This window comes from Benincasa hispida, chromosome 3 (assembly GCF_009727055.1).
Source record: "Benincasa hispida cultivar B227 chromosome 3, ASM972705v1, whole genome shotgun sequence".
NCBI classification, from domain to species: Eukaryota; Viridiplantae; Streptophyta; class Magnoliopsida; order Cucurbitales; family Cucurbitaceae; genus Benincasa; species Benincasa hispida.
This window is the reverse complement of record NC_052351.1, coordinates 43,458,147-43,472,856: the sequence shown is the minus strand read 5'-3', so window position 1 is coordinate 43,472,856 and position 14,710 is coordinate 43,458,147. Positions and strand designations below refer to the sequence as shown.

Sequence of the window (14,710 nt, the reverse complement as noted above, 5' to 3'; positions counted from 1 at the left end):
AATAAGGACAATATAACTTCTACCTATATCTACAATGACTATTATTGTTTATTTTAGATATAAACAACATCAAATAACATAAACTTTCTTTCTTCTGATTATTTATTTTCCTAATCAACGTAAGATTTTGTTTGTACCCCTGATAAATAGTACAAACTTTACAAGAGATGGCTTACATTGTTAGCAATTTAGACCAGTTTGGCAGCTCTTTTTTTTTAAAAAAAAATAATAATAAAGTTTATTTCCTTTGAATTTCTTACCATTATTTACATCTTTCTATATATGAGAGTTGAAAGGTTAGTTAAATTCTAAAAATAAAATAATTTTTTTCAATGTTCAAAATTTGACTTGATTCTTTTAAAACATCAATAAAAAGTAGATGACAAAACAAAAAATGAAAACCGAAGGGTTAGGAGAACGATATTAATATTTGGTTATATTATTAGGGTTTTTTTTTTCTTTTCTCTAAAGACAATATTTTAATGTGAAGAGACCAAAATATTTCTTGGATTTCCTACTTGAAACTAAAATTGGATTGGAATGTAAGTCTGTCTTTTCTCTTTCATCATCTCTGTAGTTTCAAGTCTTCCTAAAATTTCTGTCTTAACCTAGCAAATCCCAACTGTCCAACCGCGTCTTGAAGAACCAGCTCCGAAATCTCCATTAATATCTCTCCTTTCCTTCATATACCCATTTGGATTGCCCCCCTTCTTCTTCCTCCATTCATCCTTAAAACCTTCCCTTTTCATTCCTCCGTTACACCAACCCAAACTGCCTTGCCTCATCTCTCCCTTCACTCTTTTCCATTCAAAAAGGCCATGGTTGTTGCCACCATGCCGTGGCTTTCCGGCTCTATCAAAGGCACTACCAATCACACCCTTCAATTCTTCTTCCAAGACAAATCCACTCCTCCTACTCTCCGTATCCTCTGTTTCGACACTGCTAAAACCATGGCTGCTCTCATTTCTCTCTACCGTTCTCTCTCCGACGACGAGATTTCCCGCCTCCAAAACCACATCCTCCGTTCCAAGGGTGTCGCTTATTTGAATTCCCGAGATGAGGAGTTTCTTCTCAATCTCGCTTGTTCCGAGCGTCTTGAGGAATTGAACAATGCCGCCTCCTCTGTTTCTCGCCTCAGCCGAAAATGCGCCGATTTGGGTCTTACCCGATTCGACCTTCTCTTCTCTGATATGAAACTTGGGATCTTCCATTCTGTTAAATCTGATTCGGGTTTCAAGAATGTTGCTAAGCTGATTGCGAGAATGGAGAAGCTGGTGTTTTTAACGGCGGAGCTTCACTCTGCTATGGAAAGTCTGATTGAAATGGAGGCTTCTGAAAAGAAGCTGCAGAAATGGAGAACGATGAGTCCTAAGCAATTCCCACCGGTAAATTTTGAGTTGTTTGATAAAAAACTCGCGTCCCAGAAGAAAGATGTGAAGCATTTCAAGGAAATTTCGTTGTGGAATCAGAGTTTCGATTATGCCGTCGGACTGATGACGCGACTCGTCTGTTTTATCTATGCTAGAATTGTCACAGTCTTTGGTCCATTAGCTCCCGATCAGGCTTGTCCTATGTATCACAACCCACAAATTCGAATCCTTAGAGACAGAGTATGGAGGTGGAATTTCTACGGAGGAAATCGAAAATGCGGCGACAACGAATATAGACTCGTAACACAATCCGGCCCTATTCCAAAAAAGGGGAAAAAGGAATTGGTCCGATTTCCAAGTGGGATTAGAGCGAAAGACGATATTGGAATTGGGTATGGCGAATTCAATTCATCGACGGGGGCAAATAACAGAGTATACACATCAGCGCCACCGACGACGGTGGGGGGATCGGGATTGTCGATGAACTACGCGAACGTAATACTATTCGCGGAGCGGTGTCTATTGGCGCCGGCGACGATCGGGGAGGAGGCGCGTGGGGAGCTGTACGAGATGTTGCCGGCGAGAATAAAGGAGAAGGTGAGGGCAAAGTTGAGAAGAAATAATTGGGTGAAAAGAGGAGGGGAAGAGGAAATGGGGTACGGCCGTGACGGGAATTCACTGGCGGCGGGGTGGAGGGAAGCGGTGGAGGAGATGATGGGGTGGTTAGGGCCGTTGGCTCACGACACCGTTCGGTGGCAGTCGGAGAGGAACATGGAAAAACAGAGGTTCGACACGAATCCGACGGCGTTGCTAATGCAGACCCTGCATTATTCCGATTTGGAGAAGACGGAGGCCGCCATTGTAGAGGTTTTGGTGGGGTTGAGTTGTATATATAGGTATGAGAATCGCCGGCCGCCATGCTGCCGGACTTCTGATCACATGTAAAAAGAGAGATTGAATTGGGTAGTTTAGAAGCTTTTATTGGCAACTCTGTCGGGAATTTGTATTTTTCCTTTTTCTTCTCTGTGATGATTGTAGGGTAATTTGCAGAGTATGTTGATTGATTGGGTTACTCATAAGGAATGTTCACAAATTATTATTATTAATTATTATATATTTTTTGGACATAATAATGTCTTAACATCTTTGGGTTGATGATTGATAATGTTGGTTAAATAAACAAAATTTATGTAAGTCTAAATTGGACGGAAGGTACCATATCATTCTAAAAGTATAAAGGGTTGTTTTATAAATTAATCGGGTAAAATGGGTTGTTTCGAAACCATTTAGGGAAAATAAGGTATTTTTTTTCCTCATTTGGATGCATTTAACATTATTTTAATAATTTTTTGACCGATTGCCTTAAATAAATTTGTTGAAGAGACGCATTCAATTAATTAAATAAATAATAAAAAAAGATGGAAGGTCAAATCTGTCTAAATACGTATGTTCAAAAGACGCATCAGAATCTCATTGACCGTGATGAATTTGTTGTTTTGCACTTCACTCACTATCTTAAATTTTACCCGTTTCCCCCTTAATGCTTTCATCTTCTTCCTCCATTTTCTCCCTAATACCCATTTTTCTCTTCCATCTTCAAATTTTCTCCACAAACAGCCATCTTCCACCTTCTTCCTCTTTTAACATCTTTTTCATATTCCTCCCCCAAATTTGACAACCATCTCAATTTCTATCATCTTCCTCACCTTTTCATATTATTATTTTATTTTAATGCCACATTTTTTTTAATAAGTTGATATATTTTTCTATTAATAAAATATTTAGTTTCTTATGATCTTGTACTGATTTTTCTATTATTATTATTTTGTTTACAGTAGATATTATTTTGGAGAAAAATTCTACGAACGATCATTCAAAGGTTATGAATATAATTATTTACTTTTATTTGAAATGATGTATTGAATATTGAATGTTTGAATGCTATTGTTATTATTGTTGTTATTATTATTATATTTATAGTTTATTTTGTCATTATCATTATTTATGTCTATATAAGAGAATATTTATAATTGATTTCTAAATGAGGATACATGTCTATATAAGAAAATTTTATGATGCATGAAACATGATTAGTTTAAAAAGTAATTTTAGTTTATTACTTTCTTTCCTATTAATATATTTTCGTTATTTAATAGAAAATTAAGGTTTTCATGATTTTGTACTTTTTTTTATTATTATTTTGTTTAAGGTAGATATTATTTTCGAAAAATGTTCTTTTATAAAAATATGAAACCCGAAACTAGAAATAGGAAAGGAGAATGTCATCAAATCGGCATCCAAATATGTTAATTAAGCAATTTTTTTGTTAAGAACTAAACACTAATTTAATAACACATACTTTCCAATTTCAACCCATTATTCGAACAATCATTTTTTTTAATTCATTGATTGTGAACTTAGGTTCAAATGTTTAAAATGAATACAACACAAAGGTTAAATNAAATATAGTTGGCCTAATTAAATGCTCAAACAAAAACTATTAAATGTTTTAAATGGTCAAATTAAATTTTATTTTGAGTATAATAAAATCTTGAATTTATTATGATATATTAATTTAAACCATAAGTTTTTTTTTATTATGATATATTAGTTTAAATCATAAGTTTTTTTAGTTCATCAAATTTAAATATAAACTTAAATAAGTCTTCACTCTATAAAGATTCCATATCTAGTTTATAATGATATATTAAGCATAAAAATATTAAATTTGGACATTCTAATGTAGATGGAATATTAAATTTGGATATTTTTCTTCTTAATATATACTTACATATTCTATGATAAATATCATATTGCATTGGCTAAAGTACAATGGATGTTGTGAGGTTTCTATTTTATATGCATGGAAACATTGTTAATGGGTCAAACAATATAGCATATGATAGTCAACCATCTCTTCGTATAAACATGCATCGTCAAGTTGACTTCAACACGTTAATCAATGGATCATGTGATGCAGTATCCATAGATAAAGATGATGGGATAGAGGTAATATTTAGATAGGATAGTTATATAGAAGGATCTACTTTCTCCATTCCTATCTCATTACGAAGTGAAGTTGATGTACGATTCATGATGAGCAACGCTCCATACCCTCCAAATGCAGTTGAACTGTATATATCCCAACCCAATGTCCCAAGTCCAACCTCAATGAGAGAAATTGAAACTATTATTGAGTTGAAAAGTCATAATGTGGAGGATAAGCCTTGTGATCCAACTATTGTCACAAACGTTGAAAAAGTTGAAATAGATGATGATGATATCGATCTAGATCAACTACCTGGTGAATTTTATGGTGTATATGAAGTCCTTGAAACTTTTACTGAGATAGACCTAAACGACATGAACATTGTATCCGATTCGACAACGGAGGGAAACAATAATATGGGGTATGATTCCTTGCTTAAGGGGATGATATTCAATTCAAAATTGGATTTAAAAAAATGTAGTGAAGAGCTTGACATCAAAATTTTGAAGTTATTGAGTTGAAGAAAACAATATGGAATGTTAGGTGTAAAATATATGGCAACGGTTGCACGTGGAGACTTCGTGCTGTCTGTCGTAAAAGACACATCGAATTTGAAATTACCTAGTATAATGACTTTCATTCTTGTGTATGTGCAAGATTGATTCAGGATTACAATCAATTGGATTCAAATCTAATTGCGTTTGAGGTAGGCAACGAAGTTAAAAAAAAATTGTCTTTTGATGTCAAAACATTACAAGATATTATCTTGAAAAAATATGGCTATTTTGTTAGTTATTGGAAAGTGTGGGACGGAAGAAGGAAATCAATTGCTTAGATATTCAGAGATTGGATTGAATCATATAATTTGTTGCCTAGATGGATAAATATCTTACAAATCATAAATCCCAGTATAGTTATCCATTGGAGGCTAAATGAGGTGGATTGTGATGATAGGATGTCATGTTCAATAGCGTGTGTTGGTCATTTGGACTTGTTATTGAGGGTTTTAAGCACTACAGACCGCTACTTCAAATTGATGGAACCCATTTGTACGGAAAGTATGAAGGAACATTATTGATAGCTACCTCAGTCGATGCAAATGGTCACGTCTATCTAATTGCATACGCTATTGTACCAGAGGAAAGTGCTTATTCATGGGGCTGGTTTTTGAAAAATTTATGGGATCATGTGGTGCATGGAAGGAATATGTCTAATTTCAGATAGACATAAAGGAATTATATCTGCCATGAGAAACCCTAACAACGGCTGGGCAGGAGTACACCACAGATTCTACTTGCAACATATGACGAGTAATTTTAAAGACAAGTATAAGAATACTATATTGAAGAGCTTGGTGTATAGTGCAAGATTGAAATTTCAAGTTCGAAAGTTTAATAACTGTATGACTAAACTTTAAACAGCAAACCTTAATTGCTTACGATTTTTCCTTCCATAGATCCTAAGCAGTGGACATAGTCACATGATGGTGGTCATCGTTATGGATGGCTAACCACGAATGTGGCCAAAAGTATGAATGTTGTTCTGAAAGGAGCCAAAAAGCTACCCATTATTGCACTAGTCCATGTAACATTCTATAGAACTATCGCTTATTTCGCTGCTCATGTTCATAGGAGAGTGTTTTACAAGGTAAATTATTCACATCTTAGTCATCCCTCATGTTCATATTAACTATTGAAGGAACTTTTATCAAGAGTACCTATGAGCGGAAACAAAATCATTCCAAATTCATTGTGACAGAAATATCGCATTCACAAACATACCACAAGTTATGCATCTACTAATAAACTACGACATGCTTTTAATAATTAAATAATAAAGGAACAAGAGACTCACCTTTGAAGAACTTTTCTTCTTTGTATCTCTTGCTCTCGTCTAGACCAACAACTCTCACTATCACTACGACGCCAAGTCAATCGTCCACCAAATCTCGCTGTTGCTCACCACCAAACGGTCTTCTACACAAATAGGCATCAAGGAGACACCATCACTCAGTAACCTCGGTATTCTCGGAGTGAGAATCTATGAGGTGTAGGCTCTGTTGGATTTGGTAGAGGGGAGGAGGAAACTACGATCGTTTACAATGACCAAGCAAGTGGGAGAGATTTTGAAGTCTATCANAGTCTATCATATAGACGAGTGCTTGATCGTTTAGAAATAGGTGCACGATCGTTTAGTAAATCGGGACTGATTATTTAGATTATCGTTTAGGAAAACTTGCTCTCGCGCGCGATCGTTTAGGCTAACTGCGTGTGTACACGATCATTTAGTAAAAATTGAGCTATCGTGTATGCTCTCGTTCGCTAAACGATGGGTAGTGTACAAATTGTGAAGCAATTATCTGATCTTCTTGCAAAATGAAAACTATTTTCATTTCATCCTTCAATTACGAAAACTGAATGCAACTTCCCACTATCACATACGGTTATGGAGAAAAAACCACCAACATTTATTTCATAATTGTTTAATTATAAATAAATATAATCATATTATATTTATAACCTATAGTTTTAATATCATATCATATGCAACATATAAACCATAGTTCTTTTCTCCTCCACTAGATATAAATCATATTTATATCATTTTCCTTCAATTAAGGTATCTCATACATCATGTCAACTATATCATATATAATTGACCAGTTTAATCATATCATATATAATCAAACTCCCTCTTGTCAATTTGAACAATTCAAATTGACCAAAAGCCGATTCTTAACTTGAATCCATTGACCTACCAAGGAGAACTTATTGACCTGTGGCTTGATGCTCCAATGGTACGTGAATAGCTGACTAAACTCTTTAGCCACGAGATCCATCATCCGTTAACTGTCAGGAATTCCACTAAAGATCGACAGCTACAGTCTTCTCACCACAGATATATTTATGTATCCATCGGATATAACTAGTCAACAGTACGATAACCCTTCACAGATGCTCATAAGTACAATTGGGCCAATTTACCATTTTGCTCTATAGTTACATTTAACTCCTTAAGTACCACTGATCCCTTTAATGAACAATACAACATAGACTATGTGTGGACACCTCTCGAGCCATGAGAAGGTGTGTGGTACCACATCGTTCAAGCCCTAGAATCAGGCCTTAAGGGAGCAATCTATCTACTTACCCCTACTTTGGGGAAGGAGTGAATTTCATCTTGTGTAGCTGAGTTCCCAGCTCCCAAATCAAATGAATCCCCAAAGTGGTAGGTTTGAGTTGGTAATCTGGCCACTCACACCCATGCAAATCAACGGACTGCCGTTGATGACGGGCAGAAATATACGTTATTATAAGCCTTTTATTTAGAATTATGAGGGCTGTTGAGTAGAATATGCGATGATTATACTAAGGATTCATGAGAAAAACGAGTTTGCGTCAATCGACATTAAGAATCTCGACTAACCTACTTTTATGCATTATTATGCGTTCAACTGTTTATTTTTGTAGCAAACGCAGAAATCGATCGCATGCGCGGAAGCGAGGCTATCATGAAGACAATCACATACGATAATCACATGCATCCGTCGTATGGGTGTTGCGGCGACCAAGCGAATGCGGTCATCGCAGGGAGATTGCGGCTACAGAGTAATAACCATAATAGAAGGGCGATCGCAAGGTTGGTGGAATACAAGCATGAACGCATACATGGGATCATAAAAAAGATGATGTTGACATTTCACCTACCACGCCGCGAGTGGCAGAGATTCAGAAAAAGACCATCGCACTGTGAGTGTTAGATTTAGAGAAAGTTCATAAATGTTGTCGGCGATAAAGCTCTATAAATCGAAACCTTAGAGCATAATTTCAAATCATCCAAGGTTTTCTGCCTGAGGGCAGATTCTTGTGATCCATACCAAAACGTGAGAAGATAGTCTTAAGAGTTCTTCATCCCCTCAACCATTCCGAGTGACGACTGGAACCTTCACCGGAGTTAGAGCTCAAGAGAGTCTACTCCATCGTTCATCCATGGCACCACCGACAGCCTTGACACACATCTGATGGAAGCAAGACATTGCTTCCATCTGGCCTTCCATTTCTCTTCTATCCTTGTATTGTATTACATTGTGGCTTAAGAGATTATACATTTTGTGATCATTGCATTTCTATATTTTCCTGTGATTCCATCTCCATCTTCATTTACTTAGCATCCTTCACTTTCATTGTATTACTATGTAAGACTGCTAGAGTATCGCATACTTAATCATGCGATATAGACATATGAAGCATGTAGCAAACCACCGAGAGGTGTGCGTTGCGCGAGTATTGTGAGAAAATCCTATTTGCTTAGTGTGAAGTTGTAGCAATGCTTGTCTATAAGCGAACACAATGCTTGTCTATGAGTAAAGGCAGCAACAAACAATTAACCGGGAGGGTAAGTAGTTGATCACATTAAGTAATGTAAGCAAGTGTTCGCTAGAGATAGGAATAATTTTACGTTAACCATGTTTTATGTGATTACCTTGTCTTATGAGTGTATCATTCATCATTTAGGCATACTTGAAAGAGTAGTCTAAAATCCAAATTTAGACTCGGGAGAGCAGATTAGATCGCATAAGCAAGACTGGAGACTTAGGAATAAGCTCTGTTTGCTACTACATAACGTATCACTACAAGAATTTTGGCCTTTAATGTCGGTTGAAAAAAGTGAAATCGGATGTATAATGTCGGTCTTGTTTTTTTTTTTTTAAAAAAAGGGGATCTTTAATGTCAGTTTTAAACCGACATTGTAGGGGTACTTTTAATGTCGATTTTAAACCGACATTAAAGACCTGCTTAAGTTTTCCCTCTTCACTCTCCCCCTATTTTATTTTTCCTCTCATTCTTACACTTTCCTCTTCAGACCCTCTTCTTTCTCATGTCTCTCTTCTAAACCCTTGCCAATGTGTAGCGTAACTCGTGCCGTCGTGCAACCCGTGCAGGTCTGTCGTGGTGTAGATCTGGCTTCCGTGCAGGTCTATTCGATGTGCAACCCGTGCCGCTACACCCAATCGCCCAGAACTGAAGTCTAGATCTGAAGTCTCTCAGATCTGTGTGCCACCATTCGTCGTTCGATCTGAAGTTCAGATCTGAAGATCTGAAGTTCGTAGTTCATCGTTCGTCCAAATCAGTATGCTCTTCTTCTCTTTCCTTTCTTAAACTCACAGCAATTTTTATTCTTATGTTACGCCTCTCAACTGTTTGTGTAAATGTCTCAATGTTAAGCCTCTCAGCTTTTCTCTTAGCACTAGATGATCATGTAGATATGCCCGGGCACTGGAAGATCATGTAGGCAGGTGCTGGACAATCGTCGATCGTGTAAGCAGGCATTGGACCATCGTATAGCAGATGCGTGGGTGCCAAACGATCGTGTAGGCGAGTGCTAGACGATTGTGTAGGCGAGCATTGGACGATCGTCGATCGTGTAGGCGGACGCTGGACAATCATCTAGTAGATGTGCGAGCACTAAGCGATAGACTACACGATGACGCTACGCGATGGGCATAAGCGCTAGACGATAGCCGTGCTGCCCTAGACGATGAGTAGACGTGCTGATCCGTGTGCTGCCGTTCGTCATTTGATCTAAAGTCCAGATCTGAAGATCTAAAGTTCGCCGTTTGTTGTTCGTCCAGATCAGTATGCTCTTCTTCTCTTTCCTCTCTTAAACTCATAGCAATTTTTGTTCTTATGTTACGCCTCTCACCTATTTGTGTAAATGTCTCAATGAAAGTCAGCTGCAGTTTCACTTCAATATGTCTCTCTACTTCTAGATTTGGGCCTACTTTTTATGTGTCTATGGCCTTTGAAATTCGATTTGATTAATGGTTTTGTTGTATATGATACATTTGTTGAAGTATTGGCAAGAGGCAATTCCAAGAGTTTCTCCTGCGTTGGGTATGCGTGAGCAAAAGCAGTGAAAGCGAAATGTTGAGCGCAAGGCGCTGGGTAGATGATCATGTAGCAAATGGGTAATGCTACATGATGAGGTAGGCGATCGTGTAGGTGGGCGTTGGACGATCGTGTAGCAGCGCGGGGAGCTAAACGATGAGGTAGACGATTGTATAGCAGATTCGTGGAGTTAAGCGATGCACTAGACGATCGTGTAGATATGCGCGGACGCTGGACGATCGTGTAGGCGGGTGTTAAACGATTGTATAGCAGATGCGTGGGTGCTTGATGATCGTGTAGGCTGGCGCTAGATAATCATATAGTAGATGCGCGGGCACTAAGCGATAGACTACACGATCGCGCTACGCGATGGGCATGAGCGCTAGACAATAGCCGTGCTGCACTAAACGATGAGCGGGCGCGCTACACGATAGGCAGAATGCTAAGCGATAGGTGATGATGTTAAGCGATAGGCGTTAGACAATAAGGCGTCAGCACTAAATGATGGAGGTAAATGATGGGGGGCGTAGCTAAACGATAGCCTATGCCCAAGATCGTTTACTAAACGATTGAGCTACACGATGGGCCGCTGGAGCTAAGCGATAGATGAAGGAATTAAACGATTGATTGGCTTGAGAACATGTGCATTATGCTAATTAAATACACTAAAAGAATGTTTGACTCACAGTTTTAATAAGTTTTAGTTGATGACTCACAGTTTTAAAAAGAAGATTTTCTCATTTATTCAACTATTGAGTTTTCTTGTTTTGCAGGTGTGACAAAGGAGTAAAGATTTGGTATCGCAACCTCTTTATGCTTTTTTCTTGGGGAACTCTAGTAAAGAATTTTTCCTTGAATGTACCATTTATACACATTCCCAATAAACACGGCTAGTTGAATATGAATTCTGATCACATTTTCACTTTCAATCCTTTGTCTTAAACCTTTTTTGTTTTTGTGATCTTTTAAACAACAATGGTCAGACAAAGATGCCTATAACCAGACACTGCTGAAGTTGGGGGTCTGTTCAAGAAGAATTATGAAGGGATCCTACTTTACCAAGTGGAGAGGGACAGTAAACTCATAATGTTTGTATTACTTGTAATTTGTGTTTTCAAGGGCTGAATTATTGTACGACCTTTTAAATTATAATTTTATAGTAGAATTTGTGGATTAAACGTAATAGATTTGCAATCCATACATAAATAATATGTCATAGCCACAACGTTCAATAATGATGTGTCATGTTATAATTTTTGACCAAAAAAATGGATTCGACAACGAAATTTTTAAAAAAAAGGACAGATTTGGCCTTCAATGTTGGTTAAGAATTTTTTTTTTAAAAAAACATAGGCTTTGATGTTGGTTGCAATTGACATTAAAGACCTTTAATGTCGGTTGAAAATTTCACTGAAGACCTTTAATGTCGATTACAACAGATATTGAAGGCTGTGTTATTAAAGCCCTTTAATGTTGGTTTAAAATCGACATTAAAGGCAACTGATATTAAAGGGCTTTAATAACACTATCTTTAACATCGGTTGTCAACCAACATTAAAGCCTGAATTTCTTCTAGTGTATGCACCCTTTAAGTAGGATATGGTGGTATGCAGTCATCTTGTCTATGTGTGAGAGCATATGAGCGGGAATAGAGACTTAGAAATAAGGCCTTTCGACACTATTGCATATACATCGCATGCGTCTACATCAAGTGTGTATAGCATGATAGCATAGCATGCGTTGGCTGGGGTTACCCTTGCGGTCAAGCTTAATGTTGTGATGAAGGCATCCTCGCTGTTTTATCTATTTTCCCATGCATTTTACTACGTGTTAACAGTTTCCGTGTCTCTATCTCTCGCAGTCATACTTCCACTACTTGATCTGTTAGTTAGGAGTAGGAGTAGCGCATAGATAATAACCCTCAACATTCTTTTATTCTTCACCGCAAACACATTACTTCATGACATTTAGCTACAAGTCCCTGAGTTCGACCTCGAATCACCCGACAAACTTGTAATCTCATTATACTTGGCGAGAGCGCAAGAAAACTTGTGATAGGAACGCATGGTCATTGCATACGAGATTAACTCATACTTTCCATTCCAACGTATGACCACCAACGCATGAGAATAAATGCATAACCTAAGACATGCATCATATATTCGCTTCCTAATTTTCATCACCAAGTTTTTGGCGCCGTTGCCGGGGACTTGGCAGCTAATAGGTTGTTGAGTTTTGTGTTTTTGCAGACAACCTTTTTACCCTGAGAGTATTGTAGCTTGTGCAACCAGGCTCCAAACAATATTTGAAGTGTAGGCGATGCGTCGAAAGAGGGTGGGGCCCCTTGTTCAAGACTTGGATTCAGTATTTGAGAGAACAACCTTTCTCCTATCCTTAAATTGGGTGGATGTGAACTCCGTCTTGCACCCTATGTCCCCAGCTATCTATCCAGTCTTACCCCTAAAATGGGAGTCTTATTGAGCTGGCGCTGTTGAGCCAACCCTCAATTATGCAAATCTAAGGGAAATCCGGAATAAATAGGAGTTCATGGTTAGCTCAGGATTAAGATCGAGTTACCTAGGTCATATAGGTGAAATAGTCAGTTTTAAACAGTAAACAGCGTTATAAAGTAAGAGTGACTTATTTCTTGATCCTAATCTTATGCAAACTCATTGCATAGGATGCCCCCACTCCTCATGTCATAACATGTAGGAATTAGGATCACATCGTATGTAGAACTTTACAACTCTTTGTAACATTGTAACAACTACATAGTAGGCCGCATCCAATGGTGTTACCAGAATAAGGTACCCGACCTCATTCAAGTACCATAGATCATTTTGACTATTTACTCGAACCTGATCCACTCTTATGTCTCCATATAAAGTTCAAGTACTCATGCAATAGTCATGGGTCTTAGTTTATTGGATTTAGACTTTCATATACTTTATTAGATCAATAACAAGTTTATTGATTATAGAAAATGTTTGTGATTTTACAAACTACGAGTTTTTAAGACATAAACCTAACAGTACGATTATACTGCAAGATGTAGCTATCCAATTTGGACTCCGATTAGTGAAAGACCATTGATCAGATCACTAAATTATACTTGGAACATCTTTGTGCTATCTTTTTAGGCGTAATAACGAATGGCATCGTTCTTAAAGGAGGTCATCTTAGCCTGTCATGGTTAGCTGATCAATTTAACAACTTTGCCAATCTACCAGATAATGTAGATGAAGAGGAACTCCAACGATATGCTCGAGCATATATTCTCATATTGATTGAAGGATTGGTATTTCTCGACAAATTCGACAGTAGAGTGCACCTAATGTATCTTCCTTTCTTAGTAGATTTTGATGTTGTTGGGACGTAAAGTTGGGGGGCTAGATGTCTTGCATGGTTATATAGGCATCTGTGTAAGGGTGCAATTATAGATGACAAAGACATTGCAGGCTCGCTTCTATTGCTGTAGATTTGGACGTTGGATTGATTTCCTCTTTTAGCGCCTCGACAAATCCACCGATATGAGAACAACTTAGAGGAAAAACCACTTGCAGTACGGTAAGCATTTTTACCTCATTATTGTTGTCTTTATTATGAAATACTAATAGAAAATATTCAACTTCTAATTATCGTAGATGGAATGACAAATTTTCTGTAATCAAAGCATCGACGCATGTTCTATTGCAGTATAGATACATATTGGATACACATATGCCTAGCCAAGTAATATTATATTCATTTATATATTATATATTAATAATGTTTCAATCTTTTAGTTCATTCATATTTTGACACATATGCATGTAGATTATTTGAGAGCCACACAATCATCTCATCCAACTATTACCACTATATTGTCTCGATTTTAATGAGATATAGACATCTAGATGTCCACTCATATGTTTTTTTTGTTGTGGAGTGACATCACCAAGATCTTATCATGCGTCAATTTGGGATGTTGCAACAAATTCCTCAACCTTGCAATACAAACGCTCGACTTCATTCACACGATCTAAAAGGCAGTCATGAGCAAGACTAGATTGCATATTTGACTCCTCAAATTTCAATTTGGGAAAATCGTCAAAATTTGGTTATTAATGGACCTTCTATTAACAACGGTGTAGATACCAGGCCTGGATAAATTGAATGGTATTTCATCGTGAGTAGGCGATATATAACGAAAACAAGAGCATCTTATCACTTGTTGGTATGAGCTTATTATTTACTAGGATTGTTTAATTTTCTTGCTTTATTGCATAACCAAATAATTTTTGAAGTCATTATTAACTTGTTATTCAAGTATTTTTTAGACCGGTTTACCAAATATGACATTATTTGCTATAAGGGTCTTGTGTACACTCACCTCTATATATCAAGTTCTTTATTTCGATGGTGATATTCCACTGGAAGAACAAGGTCATCCAGCAAGATATCAGGATGTTCCTATTCAACTT

The 14,710-nt window shown here is 37.2% G+C and overlaps 1 protein-coding gene across 1 annotated transcript; it reads left to right on the top strand.

Moving 5' to 3' along the window:
- Positions 1-521: 521 nt before the first annotated feature.
- Positions 522-2,495, top strand: LOC120074765. The gene has a single exon (XM_039028007.1). The coding sequence runs from the start codon at positions 819-821 to the stop codon at positions 2,313-2,315; it is 1,497 nt and encodes a 498-aa protein (XP_038883935.1). The 5' UTR covers positions 522-818; the 3' UTR covers positions 2,316-2,495.
- Positions 2,496-14,710: the final 12,215 nt, after the last annotated feature.